The sequence below is a fragment of the Trachemys scripta genome, chromosome 7 (assembly GCF_013100865.1).
Source record: "Trachemys scripta elegans isolate TJP31775 chromosome 7, CAS_Tse_1.0, whole genome shotgun sequence".
Taxonomy (NCBI): Eukaryota; Metazoa; Chordata; order Testudines; family Emydidae; genus Trachemys; species Trachemys scripta.
In genome coordinates this window covers 94,632,363-94,648,144 of record NC_048304.1, presented here as the reverse complement: position 1 = coordinate 94,648,144, position 15,782 = coordinate 94,632,363, and the positions used below count along the sequence as shown (strand labels likewise).

At 39.4% G+C, this 15,782-nt stretch overlaps 1 protein-coding gene across 2 annotated transcripts in view; it reads left to right on the top strand.

The window, feature by feature from the left end:
• PDE6C (phosphodiesterase 6C) overlaps positions 1-15,782 on the top strand; it is a 56,817-nt gene that overhangs the window by 23,430 nt on the left and 17,605 nt on the right. Inside the window, exons 2-14 of one of the 2 annotated variants that reach the window (XM_034777258.1) lie at positions 4,775-4,927; positions 5,039-5,128; positions 5,361-5,501; positions 6,055-6,129; positions 6,221-6,285; positions 6,548-6,614; positions 7,541-7,588; positions 7,851-8,000; positions 9,084-9,227; positions 9,310-9,378; positions 13,632-13,778; positions 14,211-14,318; positions 14,434-14,543. In XM_034777258.1, coding sequence (XP_034633149.1) covers positions 4,829-4,927; positions 5,039-5,128; positions 5,361-5,501; positions 6,055-6,129; positions 6,221-6,285; positions 6,548-6,614; positions 7,541-7,588; positions 7,851-8,000; positions 9,084-9,227; positions 9,310-9,378; positions 13,632-13,778; positions 14,211-14,318; positions 14,434-14,543 — 1,313 coding nt within the window. In that variant the 5' untranslated portion in view covers positions 4,775-4,828. Of the gene's footprint in view, positions 1-4,770; positions 4,928-5,038; positions 5,129-5,360; positions 5,502-6,054; positions 6,130-6,220; positions 6,286-6,547; positions 6,615-7,540; positions 7,589-7,850; positions 8,001-9,083; positions 9,228-9,309; positions 9,379-13,631; positions 13,779-14,210; positions 14,319-14,433; positions 14,544-15,782 lie in introns of those variants that run through there. The other variant, XM_034777259.1, reaches the window with a different exon arrangement.

The window sequence follows — 15,782 nt, the reverse complement described above, 5'->3', positions numbered from 1 at the left end:
CAGACTCCCTAGACACCTTTGAGGAGCAGTGTGTGCTGGCTGGGGTTCTGTGCTTGGCGTCCCCTCCTGGTTCCTTGATTTTCATCCTTTGATCTCACTTCCATTCCTATTTTTCTCCTTTGTTGTCCCCCACAATCAACTGGAGTCTGAAGTTAGTGGTTCCTCCCTTTATTTGAGGGTAAAGGACTTTAGTTTTGGGCAGGCCTAGACCTGCTGGTTTCTAGGACTTCAAAATAGTTCACATCTTCCAGCCAGTCTGTTGTTCAGTCATGTCTCTGGGCAGTGTCCACTGACTCCCTGGACACCCTTGAGGAGCAGGGAACACTGTCAGGGATTCTCTACTTGGTGTTCTACTCTGGATCCATGACTTTTTACCTTTGACCTCACTCACACTCCTATTTTTTTCATTTGTTGTCCCCAAAATCAATTGTGGCCTGAACTTAGTGGTTTCTCCCCCTTCATTGAGGGGGTGGGCCTTTAGTTATGGACAGGCCTAGACCCACTTGCCCGAGTACTACAAATAGTATATACCTCCCAACTTCTGTAACAAAAGAGGCAGGGGTCAGACAACATTCTCCTTCATTGCACAATCTTGATTAATCCCCAGAGCATATCCATCCTAGATTAGGCAGGGGTCCTGAGGAACAAAATAGTTTGTGATCATAATGCATATGCATAAGGGGATTGAATGAATGTTACAATGGTAACTTTATTTGGTCATTTCCTAACTTTTAGGGGCCTGATTTTGCAATCTTAATAATGTTTTTTTAACTTAAAATTTGTGTGTGTGTGTAATCATCTCAGTTTTGAAAAAAGGGAAACTGAAAAAACAGAAATTCTGTCATGTGTTATCATATTAACATGTAATAGTTCATCAGCAGGGTTGGAACCTTTAGATCTACAGCACAGTCCCCTCCCACTTGAGCTAGTTGAATGACTGATAGCATAGGAGATTGACATCTATGTGAACCAGAACTAGAAGAGAATAAGGTGCATACTTTGCCAGTGAGTTTCAAATTTTGTTGACAGCAGAGGAAATGTGAGACTCAGAAGTCTTGGGTTCCATTCCAGGTTCTGGAGGAAAGTATGTATAAGTAGGGGCATTGCCAGCAGATCGAGGGATGTGATCGTTCCCCTCTATTCAACATTGGTGAGGCCTCATCTGGAGTACTGTGTCCAGTTTTGGGCCCCACACTACAAGAAGGATGTGGAAAAATTGGAAAGTCCAGCGGAGGGCAACAAAAATGATTAGGGGGCTGGAACACATGACTTATGAGGAGAGGCTGAGGGAACTGGGATTGTTTAGTCTGCAGAAGAGAAGAATGAGGGGGGATTTGATAGCTGCTTTCAACTACCTGAAAGGGGGTTCCAAAGAGGATGGATCTAGACTGTTCTCAGTGGTACCTGATGACAGAACAAGGAGTAAGTTCTCAAGTTGCAGTTGGGGAGGTTTAGGTTGGATATTAGGAAAAACTTTTTCACTAGGAGGGTGGTGAAGCACTGGAATGGGTTACCTAGGGAGGTGGTGGAATCTCCTTCCTTAGAGGTTTTAAGGTCAGGCTTGACAAAGCCCTGGCTGGGATGATTTAGTTGGCAATTGGTCCTGCTTTGAGCAGGGGGTTGGACTAGATGACCTCCTGAGGTCCCTTCCAACCCTGATATTCTGTGATTCTATGATTCTATGTGCACTAGTGGGCACAGACAGTTCTGCTGGTTTCCCCCAAGCTTGACGTCTTCTGCCCCATTCCCTTCAACCTGTCTCTGTCCCAGTCCTATCTCTTTCCTGCTCCTTGTCCCAGTCTCATTTTCCTTTCCTACGCAGTCCCAGCCTCCACTCCTCAGGCTTCTCATCACAATCCCAGTCTTCTTGTCCAACCAGTCCTACTCTTCTGCTCTGGGATCACTCTCTGAACCTCAATTTCCCCCATGACTCCCAGTTCCCTTGCTCAGCCTGCCCCAGTTTCCCCCTCCTGTCCCAGCTTCTTGTCCCCAGTCTCCATGCTCAGGCAGTCCCAGTTCATGCTACCTAGCTCCTCATTTGATACATCTCTCCCCTCATCCCCTTCTCTTGCTCTCAGTCCCATCTAACTTCTCCAGGATCCTCATCCAATCTCAGTATTTCCCAGCAATTCCCTACCCAGATCCTTCTCCCAATCACTTTGCCCAGCAAGCCTCAGTTCTCCCTCCACACTCCAGCTCCTCGTTAGGTCTGTCTCTCATTCCCTCCCTACTGTTTTCCTCCAGTGTTTCCTAGACTCAGCCCCCTTGTCCAGCAAGAAGCAGTTTCCCTCTTACCCCCGCTCCATGTCCAATCTCAGTGTTCCCCACTCCTCTCAGCCAACAGACTCCCATTTTGCTCACCAGCTCCTAATTCCAATCTCCCCCTCCAAAGGTTCTCAGGACCAGCCTCCTCCCACAGCTCCCAAGCAGTCCCAGCTCCCAGTCAAAGTGTCTCTCCCCTCTCCAAGTCTCATCAGACTCCTTGTCCCAATTTATTCCTTTCTCTCCCCTCTCCCACATCTGGTTCTTGTTCCATCTCCATTTGAATCAGGTGGTTTCCTCTTCTACTCTGCCTACATGCCAGCAGGTGGGTCAGTGAGAGCACAGGACAGATAGGTTCCAGGTTCTCAGTTCTGGGGCATGGCCCCACACCAACCTGCAGCAGCAATTATGAGGAAAGTCCTTCTGAAACCCCAGAGCTCTGGGCTGGAGCATGCTCAGTTGCTCTGTGGGGGTGGCGTATGCATGATCTGGTCAGCTCTAGGAGGTGTGACTTTTTGAACATGCTCAGTAAAGATGGAATCTTCAGTGATTTTAGGTGTGAATATCTAGCAAGGCTCTAGTGCACGGGCCGGCAACCTTTCAGGTGGTCCACTGAAACACCTTGGGTCATGAACTCTAATAACATTAGTAGACAATGTTTCCATTAATAGACAAGAGGCTCAGCAACCTATTACAGGTGCTATGTTATGATTTATATGAAGGTTAGAGACTTAATAACAAGCACTACTTAACTGAGAGGGTTATCACACAGAAAACTGCCAGTAACATATTTTTTTTAAAAACTGTCTACATTTGTTTGTGTGTAAACTTAGGGAAGTTATTGTTTGTTCTGGTTTATTGTTGTATCTAATTAATTGGGGTCTGATCCTGAAAACAACCACACATGTAGTCAATGGGACTGCTCTTGTTCATACGTGTTTGCAGTATGGCCCCTTAGTCAGAAGTTAGGCAGTTGTAAAGAGAAGCAATTTAAAAGCTGCTACTCTGAATGTGCCAGCATCTTAGCTAGTTAGTCTTCTGTATTGTTCTCTAAAAGCTCTGTGAACTTTTCTTTCAGGGTAAAATTCATCCCTCTGCAGAAAACCAGCACAAAGCCCATGGCCACTTAAATCTCATTTAATCCCTCGAAATAGGTCTTAAGGCACAAGCCTTGTGTGCTGACTTTTATTTCACCCTCTGTGTTAAAAGTTAATCATTTAATAAAAGAAAGCCAAGTATAACAGCCATGTATTTTAGCTGAACATTCAAATGGTCACAATTTCATCTTTAATATACCACAAAGGAGCATAGTCCAGGCATGAGAAGATAGGTTTTTACTTTCCATCAAGTGCTGCAGTTTTCCTAGTTGCAGTCAGCTTGATGAGGCTTGGAGAGTGATGTCCACTGGCCAATAGCATTCACCATTTGACTGAAGTCATGCAGCCCCACTGAGCTGACTGGCTAGCCTTAAAAGTTGGCTGCATGGGAAGGGTACAGCTTCCATTTTCCATCATCCTGGGGCTCTCAAGCAAATTGTGAAACCAAATATCTCCAGAGTTTGTGTTTTACCAGGTTCCTTGATAATATCTTATAATGATTTTAAATATTACTACTTTACCAGCATTGCAAATGGATCTTTAAGTTTACTTCAAAATATAAATACAAAACAGCTGCACAGAACAGCAACTTATTCCCTAACAATAACTGCATTTTACTAAAGCACATTGATGACACCAAATCATGTTTTCAAAGATCACAGATTCTTTGCTGCATCCAGTTTCAAGAGTGGGCTGTCAGAGAGAGGGCTCTAGCTTCTCATTTAACTGCGTGACCATGGCCCCAAGAGATCAGTTGGGGATTGTCCTTCACACTCTGGTCACTCCCTCTGTCATGTCCTTGTAGCCCAAGCATGTCTTCTGTGCAGGGAATGGGGGATGGCCAGGAGGGAAGTGTAGCAACTGTCTCTGCCAGGTCTATACCTGCTGGGGACTCTTCCCTGCCAGAAGCATTCTCAGCAGTACATTGTGAGAGTTTGAGCATTTAGAAAGGAGCAGGCCTGAGAATGTGACCTTATGTTTTTATGTCAGCTTCACAATCGTATGATGAGGTAATATCAAGCATTTGTTCTACAGGAATGATTAAATAATATTATTAGTAATACATACATAAATATAAATAATTATTTTCAAGTCAAAGGTATTAGCCTCCCAAATAAACACATAGTCGTATTATTCTCTCCTTTGTCCTTCCTCCTCCTGTTTGTCCTTGTTTTAAGAATAACCTGTGTCAGCTCAGTACCAACACATACACATGTGCTTAATGTTAAAGTGAAGCACACACAAATATTTGCAGGATTGGGGCCTCTGATCGCTATGCTTTTTTGGGCTGGGAATCCATCTTTCTCTGTAGTGTGAAACTCTATTCACATATATGGCACTGTGTAAATAAGTAACAAATAATAAATGGTCTTCATCATAACTAAATGGGGTTTGTTTTTTGTTTGTTTTTTCAGAATAACCATTTTTCTGACTTTGTGGACAAGCAAACTGGTTACACAACTAACTGCATGCTGGCAACCCCTATTATGCAGGGCAAGGAGGTGCTTGCTGTTGTGATGGCACTTAACAAAATAAATGCCCCCGAATTCTCTAAAGAGGATGAAGAGGTAACTTTAGACATTAAAACAGGAATACTATTGTTCTTTTAACAATAAATATGGCAGCACCTATTACTTGGTTTGATATTTTGTCTTATTTTTGTTCTCTGTCATTTATAGGTCTTTAAGAAATACCTCAATTTTGTTTCTGTTGCCATAAAACAATACCATATCACATATCTCTACAATATTGAAACCCGAAGAAGTCAGGTAAAGAAGGATTTGTTAATGAGAACCTTCATTCGCTTTTTCTTATGTAAAATCATTACTAATGATATGGTCTCACACTGTTCCACAGACAATACATAAAATTTATTATGTTACAGAATGGTATCAACCTCCATTATGAATTCATTCTTTAATATCTGAAACTTTCTTTTCATCTGTAATACACTCTCTTCACTACCTGAATATTTACCCAGTTTTCTCTCATTGTAAGTAGATGCTTTTATGGTCTGCCAACAAAGTATTTGAAGAACTGACAGATATTGAGCGACAGTTTCACAAAGCACTGTACACTATTCGAATTTATTTGAACTGTGAAAGATACTCTGTTGGTCTGCTGGATATGACCAAAGAGAAGGTAACCAGCATTTTACTAATTACTTGGAAATGTACAATTCACTTAATTCAATATCATTATAAAAAATTAATCCCTCTACTACCTAATCTGTCTGTCATGGATAGCTCTAATGTGCCTTTCTCCATGGAATCAATGGGCTATGCTTTCTAAGTATGGTTTCAAAATGACATGAGGCATGAACTATATTCAACTAATATGAGTCACCAAAATTACATGTAAAATATATAAAAATAGGGCAGGCCATCTACGTAAAACATGCAGATTAGGCTCAGGTGTTTATTTTTATTATATACTTCTCCCACCCACTAAAATGTTGAGAAAGCCATGCAGATTTCTGGCATTGGTTTTCACACTAGCCTGCAACTTACTTGCTAAAACTTTTGTTTGGTGTATGTTTAACAATGTTTTCTCCATACTGTTCTGAGAGGTGACCAGACCAAGTAGGGTTATGGAGAAGTATAGCATAAAATTATTGTCCATGCATTTCATGTTACCTATTGGTATATAACTGAGAAACGCTTTGTATTGTTAATCTGTGTGTAATTATTTTTAGGAGTTCTATGATGAATGGCCAATCAAGCTGGGAGAAGCAGAGCCTTATAAAGGACCAAAAACACCCGATGGCAGAGTGAGTATAAATGCTTCCTTTTTACACATCATAATTTTGGAATTTAGTTACACAGGATAATTAATGCATGTTTTTCTCCTTTTTTATTTAGGAAGTCATCTTTTATAAGATTATTGATTATATTTTACATGGAAAAGAAGAAATCAAAGTCATTCCGTAAGTATTCATTATCAGCTTGTTAAATATGTAGCAGTAAGCGGCGTTGCTCAGGTAGAACTGCAACATGTTTATATCTGTGACATTGACTTATTGCTATATGCATCCAAAGAAGTGGGCTGTAGTCCACGAAAACTTATGCTCTAATAAATTTGTTAGTCTCTAAGGTGCCACAAGTACTCCTGTTCTTCTTTTTGCGGATACAGACTAACACGGCTGCTACTCTGAAATTGACTTATTGAATCTCATTCTGTCTCTACAGGTCACCTCCTGCAGATCACTGGTGTCTTGTAAGCGGGTTGCCAACGTATGTTGCTGAAAATGGATTTGTAAGTTAATTGCAAAAAAAGAAAGTTACACATTTTATAGAGTTCTTTGATCAAGCAGAGACTTCAGAAGCCATCATCAAAACTTCCTTATATTGGCTAAATGACTGGAAATACAATAAGTATTTATATATACATATAAATATAAATAAAATAGTGTGAAAATATCACAAAGTCTCCAGGATTATAGCTGCCATGGAGTACAGGGGCCAATCAATACCCTGGAGGGACAAGCCATCTATGCAGATGACCTGTGAACCAGGGGATTTCCGGGCCGATCTTAAGACATCTCAGGGGTTGGAGGATTTAGGTCTCTGACTTGCATTGCAGGCGTACAAGTCCATTCTCACAAACGAATGATCTGTCAGCAACTCAGCAAACAGCAACATGTAGAATTTTCTGTTTAGTTTTAGTCCTGGTACAGGGTTATAAACAGAAAGATGGTTTGGACCCAAATCTGAACCAAGGTTTCAACATGGTGTAAGATATTGTCTTTCAGAGGAGATACAAAATTAAAGGTCTCTGTGTGTACTGTAGTCATTGCTGATTCTGTGGCACTTTTTGTAAGAGTAGGGGTTAGCTCAACTATTTACCTCTTCCTAAAACTCCCCATGCAGTTTAAAATTGGATATAATATTCTTCTTTACTTCCTGCCCTAAAATTTTGCCTTCTTCCTGCATATTGTTAAGTAACTATTGTGCTTAATAAAATATATTATGAGCACCATACACAAGGCAGAGTGTTTTCAGCACTCCAAGTGGCATATACCAGAGTAGCTAATTCTACTTTAATAATACTTTGATTTATGTAAAATGACAGTTAATTTTCTCTTAGAAAATGAAAATGCCTTTTTAAAATGCCAGACTATGGATTTGAGTGTATATACTGCACCTAAACAATGGGGCTTTTTTTGTTTCCTTATACCACAGATTTGTAACATGATGAATGCACCAGCAGATGAATATTTTTTATTTCAGGTAATAACACAGTATTTCTTTTATTGTAATTATTATAGGAAAGTACCCTAATGCCATCTACCCATTAGTCATAAAGTTGATTGCACAAATATTCATACATTCCATAGTTGCGGAGGTGGCTGATAATTTTGTTATTGTACTTATTTGTGATCTTTGGGTACCAACTGTGACATTTACAATTATACAATTATAATACCAAAATATTGTATGACTATTTTTAAAGAAATATGCAATATTTCCTCTTCTTTTGGTTTGCTTGCAGAAAGGGCCTGTGGATGAGACAGGCTGGGTTATCAAAAATGTCCTGTCTTTGCCTATTGTCAACAAAAAAGAAGAAATTGTAGGAGTAGCTACATTTTACAACAGAAAAGATGGAAAACCCTTTGATGAATTTGATGAACAGATCACTGAAGTAAGTTTAATGAAAAGAAAGATTTTGTAGATGATCATTTAATGTTAAGAGATATTTTTGTTAAGTCTCAGTTAAAAATTACTATTTTAGGTAGCAGTTATAGTGAAAGTTTGTTATCCTCTTCATTACAATTTCTTAATAGTAAAAGTATTTCCATTAAAACTCTTTACACACTTGTACAGTTATGAGCTTTTTTCCAGTAGTGAACAGACGGCAGATACCATAAAAAATCATGCTAACAAATAAACAAAAAAACCCATATTAGATTAGTTAAGAATGGTCAAAATCATTTAACTGACATTAATTAGTATTTGTAGTCTTCAGGACAGAGATAACAGACCATCTGATTCACTGGATGTCACCCCTAAGACTCTGATCCTGCCAGGAGCTCCTTGAGAGCAAGCCTGTGTAAAGTCCCGTTGACATCAGTGTGGTTCTGCACAGGTGCAAGTGTGCACCCATACACTGGGCAAGTCACTTAACCTCTGTGCACATCAGACCCCCATCTGCAAAATGGGGAAAATGCTTCCCTATATTACATGGTTGTTGTGAAGCTGCATGTATTAAAGTTTTTCAGGGGCTCATAGCATGAGCACCAACTCTGTTGGTGCTCCACGGTTGGAGCACTCATGAAAAAAAATTAGTGGGTGCTTAGCATCCACCAGCAGCCAGCTCCCCACCCCCAGTGCCTCCAGCCCACCAACGGCTCCACCAATCAACTCCTCCCCCTCCATTCCAGCTCCTCACACCCGCTGGGATCAGCTGTTCCGCAGGAGGCGCTGTGGGGGAGGTGGAAGAGCAGGGACAGGGCACACTCAAGAGAGGGAGCAGAACTGGGTGGGAAGAGACAGGGGTGAAAGCTTGGAAAAGGGTGGAGTTGGTGCGGGGCCTGGAGCGAAGCAGGGATTGAGCATCCCCAGGGCAAGGAGGAAGCCGGTACCTGTGGCTCAGAAGCTGTGTTGGTGGGAGGCACATAAGTACCCTGCTGGACCTTTTAAGGAGTTCAGATTGTCAGTTTTCCTTTAATATTAAGCCAAATGAATTGTCACTACATCATCTCCATTTTCCTCTGTTTTGTTCCAGAGTCTTACACAATTCCTTGGATGGTCTGTTTTAAATACTGACACCTACGACAAAATGAATAAGCTTGAAAACAGGAAAGACCTTGCTCAGGAAATGCTCATGTACCAGACAAAGGCCACCCCTGAAGAAATTCAGTCCATATTGGTGAGTATCTTTCTAGTACCACAGAATTCAAATAGGAATCTTGTGGAACGGAAACTTAATTTTTCATTTATTTTCACTTTAGAAATACAAAGAGAAATTAAATGTAAACAGTACTGAAGACTGTGATGAGAAAGCCCTCCTCAAGATTTTGGTAAGTAATGAAACCCGATACTTAAACTTTCAGTGGCCTATTAACTTCAGGCTGTGATGGGTCTCCTTTGTGTTTGTGTTAAAAATGTGTTATTTAACCTTCTTCTACTTAATACAACATATTTATATTAGTCATCAGCTCCAGGGATCTTGTGCAGGTGCCTCATAAAAGTCTTTTTGGCAATATGTTAGGTTCTCTCATACACTGATATGCAACCTATATACTTCCCATGGTACCAACCCACTAAAACAGCATTCTCCCTGGATTTTCATATGAAAATCTGTCAGAGGTAATGCAGGAAGTAAAGTCTTTGTACTGTTCAAGAGGAGCTGAACTATCCAGGGATCATTATGATAGCATCCTGATTCAAAGAAAATGGACCAAATTCTATTTTAGGCTGCATGGTCAGCATCACTATACGGAGGGTGGAAACTGAATACTTTGCTTGTATTGTTTGGTTGCCAGAAGTAGGTAAAAAGGGGTAAAATGCAAAATTAGGAACTAGGACTGACCTGAATGTTCACAAAGCAACAATCAATTTTCAGTAAATAGACAATTTGCTACTGGTAGAACCTCTTTGCATAATACCTTTTGAAAGATGCTAAAGTCAGATAGGTAAGAGAGAGAAAAGAACAACGATGAGTTAGGTGGTTTAAAACAAAAAAGACTTTGGGCTAAAGTCATCTGTGGTGCATCTCTATCAAAATCAGCATTGCATCAGGAATTCTTTATTATTTGGATAGCATTAGCACCTAGCCACCCCAGTCTTGAACCAGGATTCCATTGCATTAGGCACTGTACAAACCCATAATTAAAATTCACACCATTATGTTGACCAGTAATGGTATAATAGAGATCAAGAAAATGAACACTGAATGTGTTTTTGCTATCTGGACAGATATATTGCTAACATACACTATCATACACAGCCTGCTGACTTAGGGCCTATCTTCCAAACATTTAGGCACATATTTAATGTCACTCACATGAGTAGTTCCATTGAAAATTATTTACATTCTTAAATATTTGCAGGCTCAAGGCCTTATTTCCCAAAGAGATAAAAAGGGACTATCCTAGTTACTATTGCAGGCTGAAGGAGTTATAGCTGCCTCCTTAAAATGCTATTTGCTATTTGTTTTTCTTAATCATTTTAATTTTATTTTTTCATTTTATTTTATGATTAATTGGATTGACTCTGCTCATTCGTCATTCAGTCTGCATGAATGAATATTACTGAGTTTTATATGGGAACCTACTGTATATAAGAATGGCAAAAACTCAATTTAAAGGTATAGTTGTGTGTATATTAGTACAACATACATAGAAGGAAGAGGAAATTGGCAGGGCACCAGAATAAGAAGTGAATGTATAGGGTATGAAGGGGGTTAATAACAGAAGTAGCCCTGATGTGTTTCTATAATTTGTTAGGTATTTGAAAAACTTTAGTTAACTGGTTTTTATTTACTTTGCTATGTAGCAGGAATTTATGGTTAAAGTTATAGATAATTATCAGTAAAATGAGCTCTCTTTCCCCTACTTCCTCCTACCTGTAAAAACATTGCAGATATCAGGTTTAGGACTGTACACGGTTTTTATAGTTAAAAGATTTTGTTAAATTACATCTGATTATATAAGCACATCCATTAGTGAAATGAAAAGTATCAATAGAAAATTATACCTTCACATTTTAAAGTAAATTCATTTTAAATTTAAGACTTACAAAAATTAATAGCAATAATACATTTTTAGATCTCTCCACTTGTAAATCAAGGTGCCTTAATTACCCTCAGGGGGCATCCAAGCGAAATAAAACACTGGAATGGGTTTTTAAAACCTCTAGAAACTAAATTAAATAGCTTTTTCTATACCTCAGGGTATCAAGAACTGAAGGTCTGATATCTCATGCAGTGCCAAGGCTACATAGAAATGTTTAATTCTATAGGAAGCCTGGAGTGTCAGGTCACTAATGCGATAAAGCAGGTGTTTCTAGACCTGAAGGCTCACAAAGCATTGGGCCTTAAAACTGTCACTGCTCCAGGATTGACCATTCTCTCTTCTTGAACTCAGACCAGAGTACATTTAAAGGGAAATTCCACATTTGGGAGAAAAGGCAGAAATATTTTTGCATGTACAATAATCAATATTTGCAGCAAATATCTCCAACCAAACAGCAACAATTGCAAAGGTGTGACATCACTGTTCCACATCCCATTCATTTCAATGAAGTGGGTACTCTCACTTGCATGTGCAGTTTCTTTTTTGTGTTTTTTTTAAACAAAGACATTAAATATAAAGTTATAGCATCAATACACAATAAAGGTTCTCTTTTAAAGAGAAATCCGAATTATAGTTCTCATCCTAATGTTGCCCACATTACACTTGTAATATATTCAGTTACCAGTTTCCCCATCTGTAAAATGTAATCTGACAGTTCACTGACTTCCTTTGTAAAGGGCTTTGAGATGTACTACTGAAAAACGCTATCTATGATCTAGGTACTTATAATTATTACCACCACCAGTTAGTCTATTAAATATATATTTATACTCTACGTATAATGTGGGCAAATTAAAGTTACTACAAGAGCCTTAATTTTTGCATTTCCTGACGTTTGAGCATCATGAGTAAATACCCTTTGTGTGTTATTTGTATGTGCATGAGTGCAATTAATATAAATAAAGCAAGTCATAAGTAAAAATAGAGCTCTTTTGTGCTAATAACTCTAAAGGCTAGAGATCTTCACACACATTAAGTCTGTTTTGTTGGTGGTCCCTCAGTGCAAAGCAGTCTTAAACCAAGCAGATAGGGTAGTGGACATTTCTGAGGGTAGCTACACTTGCCTCTAAAATAAAGGGTATTCATGAGGGGGAAAGAGCATGCACTCAGGCAGTCCCCTGCTGCCAGAATTGTCCCTTGGGGCCATTGGAAGCCAGTGTAGTTTAGAGCAGAGTTTTCTCTAAACTACACTAGGGACACAACTGGCACAGAACCATCCACAGGTAGGGAGGGAGGGGCAAATGACCGTGATGGATTTGGAGTTTCCTGTAATCTACAAAATACCATCCCTTCTATGTTTGTCTGAGCACTGTTAATATATTTACTGTACTTTAGCCAGATGGTAAGAAAACTACCCAGGAAGATAGGCAATAGCCCAGATAAAAGTTCCTCAGAAAACACCTCGGATTATTAACTGATATGCTACCTCCGCCTCCCTGGTGAGCTTGCCAGACCAGCTTTCCCAGGACTAAGTCACCCAATCTGTGAAGGTGGGGAGATCAAAGGCTGAGAGGGATTTATAGGGACACTCTTTAAAGGGAAGAGGGATTGGTTTTGTGAGATGCTTAAGGGGAAGAAACTGCCTTCCAGAGGTTGGGCATGTCTCAAGGTAGCTTAGCCCAACTAGGGTCTCTGCTAAGAGAAGGCAAGTCTTTAGGTAAGATAAACATGCACATAGGCCTTTTATTGCCCTAAAAATGCTTTTCTCTTACTATGCTGTATTCCTACTGTTAAGATTCAACGATATAGTTTTAAGAAGGCTGTTTTGGGTCACTTTATTCACTGCTGGTCACAAGTTCCTGAAGGGAAGAACTGCAAGTATTGAGTCCAGTCAGACTTGTTGAGTAATCTTTGTTGGTGGGAGAATCATGGGATTCTGCCATAGAGGAAAAGTGGGAGGCCTAAGACCTAGAGGCAGGTGCACTCAGAAGACACCAAGGGACGGGGTCAGAGGTCCAGGTAGCCCTGAACTATGACAGATCCCTCCCCACCCTCAGTTGCATCCATGATTTATAGGGTAACAGTTGATAATCTATTCCAAAGATTCACTGAAGTCCCACAGGTGAGGTATGTAATACAATAATAATAATCTGAAGTACAATAATTATATGCATAATTAAGAAATGCATTCTAAAATAAAGTAACCATTGGTTTTACCCAAAATATGACTAAAGAAACTATAATTGTAATGTGGATTTTGTTGGAATGCAGGTGGGGAAGAAATACCAGTTTGCAGGAAGCAATAAATGGTACCCATCCCCTTTGTTTGAGCAGAAAAACATCAGTGATCTAAAGTACATATTATAGTTTAATATACAGTAGTGTGCATTGAAACCTGAGAGCTATGTACACATGATGGGCCTGACCATGAACTCTTTATCTAGGGATAGAGTAAAAAAAGCAAGTAAAAAACTGAATTTTCTCTAGTTTCCTTCTTACAAAGTGAAACTATTGTGGTCTTTTTGTTTTCCTAACAGAAAGAGGAATTACCTGATCCAAAGGAAGTGGAACTTTATGAATTCCGCTTCAGTGACTTTCCCGTTACAGAGCATGGCTTGATTAAGTGCGGAATACGATTATTCTTTGAGATAAATGTGGTTGAAAAGTTCAAAGTCCCCGCAGAGGTCAGATTTATTTTGTTATATTAGGTACATTTTACCCCTCAGTTCCAAGTTCTTTTAACTAGAACTGTCCCAGAGTAAAATATTAGAAGCAACAGTAGCATACATCCATTCTTAGCTTTTTATATATAAAACATTCAATATCTTTTACTTTTCCCCTGTTCTGAGTAGATATTTTTCACAGATTCATATTAAATATGTAAAGCTAGGTGGTAAATTGTTGTGTGCTTAGTTAGATAAAAAATTAAACTAGCATTGACTTATATAACAGCGGTTAGCTTCTATGTTTATTTTAATTAGAAACAATGTTTCAGCTTTGTAAAAGCTGCATATTTTCCTGTAAAGATATGAAATTCCATCTTAATTTTAAAGACATTCCAGGACTTTGTTATATTTTAACACTACTGAGTAGGATATGCCTTTTATTTGTAACAGGTACTTACAAGATGGATGTACACAGTCAGAAAGGGTTATCGGGATATAACTTACCATAACTGGCGGCATGGATTCAACGTGGGACAGACAATGTTCACCTTACTAATGGTATGTTTTGTCACTGTAAACCTATCTTTCGTTCAATTTGTAGTTCTTTTAATTTCAACAGGAATTGTAAAATTCAAGCAGGTATACACTCAAAAAAGTCTCTTCTCCTTTATAGACAGGTAGACTAAAGAAATACTATACCGATCTAGAAGCCTTCGCCATGGTTGCAGCTGCTTTCTGCCATGACATTGATCACAGAGGGACCAATAATTTGTATCAAATGAAGTAAGTTCAGCTACGTATGATTTATACGTACAAACACCTGTACATATAACATTTGTATCAGTAACTAAAAGAAAGATGTGAACATATCACCACATGCAAAGATACAAACTATACTATTTTCCATAATTATTTGCAAAGCATGCACTGTGTGTTCAGTGCTCTGCAAAGCACATCTATCAAGAGAGTCTGACCCAGAGTATTTATAAACTATATGAAAACACCAAGACAGGAAGCTTTGGGAGAGCCTGAGGAAGGAGTCCTCTTAGCTAATGTTTTTCCTAATTTGTCTTAAAGAAAGGGTGACCCACTTTTATGCTTGGATTCTGAGGGGTGCCTTTCAAAAGGGGCCATATTGAAGGTGTGAAAATAGGAATGGGAGAAGGAAATGAAATGGGTATTGGAGCTAACACTGTTGGCAGAGTGAAGCTGGTGAGAGGGAGCACATTAGGAGACAAGATTTAAGATGTAGGCCAGGGTGAAGTTGTGTAGAGCCTAGAACAGGAGCAGTCAGTTATTTTTTGTCAAGGTCCAAATTTCTTGGTCCTTGGAGGTACAGACTCCAGAGAAAATAATAAAAAAGAACAACAACAACAACAATAATAATAATAAGTAAATAAAAAGATTTGGGATCTGGCAGTTCAGATTTGGCCCACAGTCCACCTATTGACTACCCCTGGCCAAGAAGATGAAGGAGGTGAATCCCCCTCCTTCTAAAGTCAGTGGCTACACTCCTGCTGACTTCAGTACAGCAGGATCAAGTCCCAGGTGCAAGATCCTCACCCCCATTCTGGCTCCTTTATGCTGAGTGAAAGAGCCAAAGAGTGCCTCCCAGCCTGGGTAGACAGGCTTGCACCAGTTTAGCTCAAGCTAGCATGCTAAAAATCGTGAAAGTGTAGTGCTGAAAGAGAACTCAAGAGGTCTAATCCAGCTCCCACATTGAGACAGGACCTAGTATATCTAGACCATCTCTGACAGCTGTTTGTCTAACCTGTTACTAAAAGCCTCCAAAAACTGGGATTCAACAACCTCCCTTGGAAGCCTATACCAGAGATTAATTACCCTTATATCTAATTTAAATTTCCCTTGCTGCAGATTAAGCCCATTTCTTCTTGTCCTACCTTTAGTGAACGTGGAGAACTCATCACAGTCCTCTTTATAACAGCCTTTTAACATATTTGAAAATTGTTTATCAGGTCCCCTCTCAGAATTCTTTTTTCAAGACTAAATATGCCCAGTTTT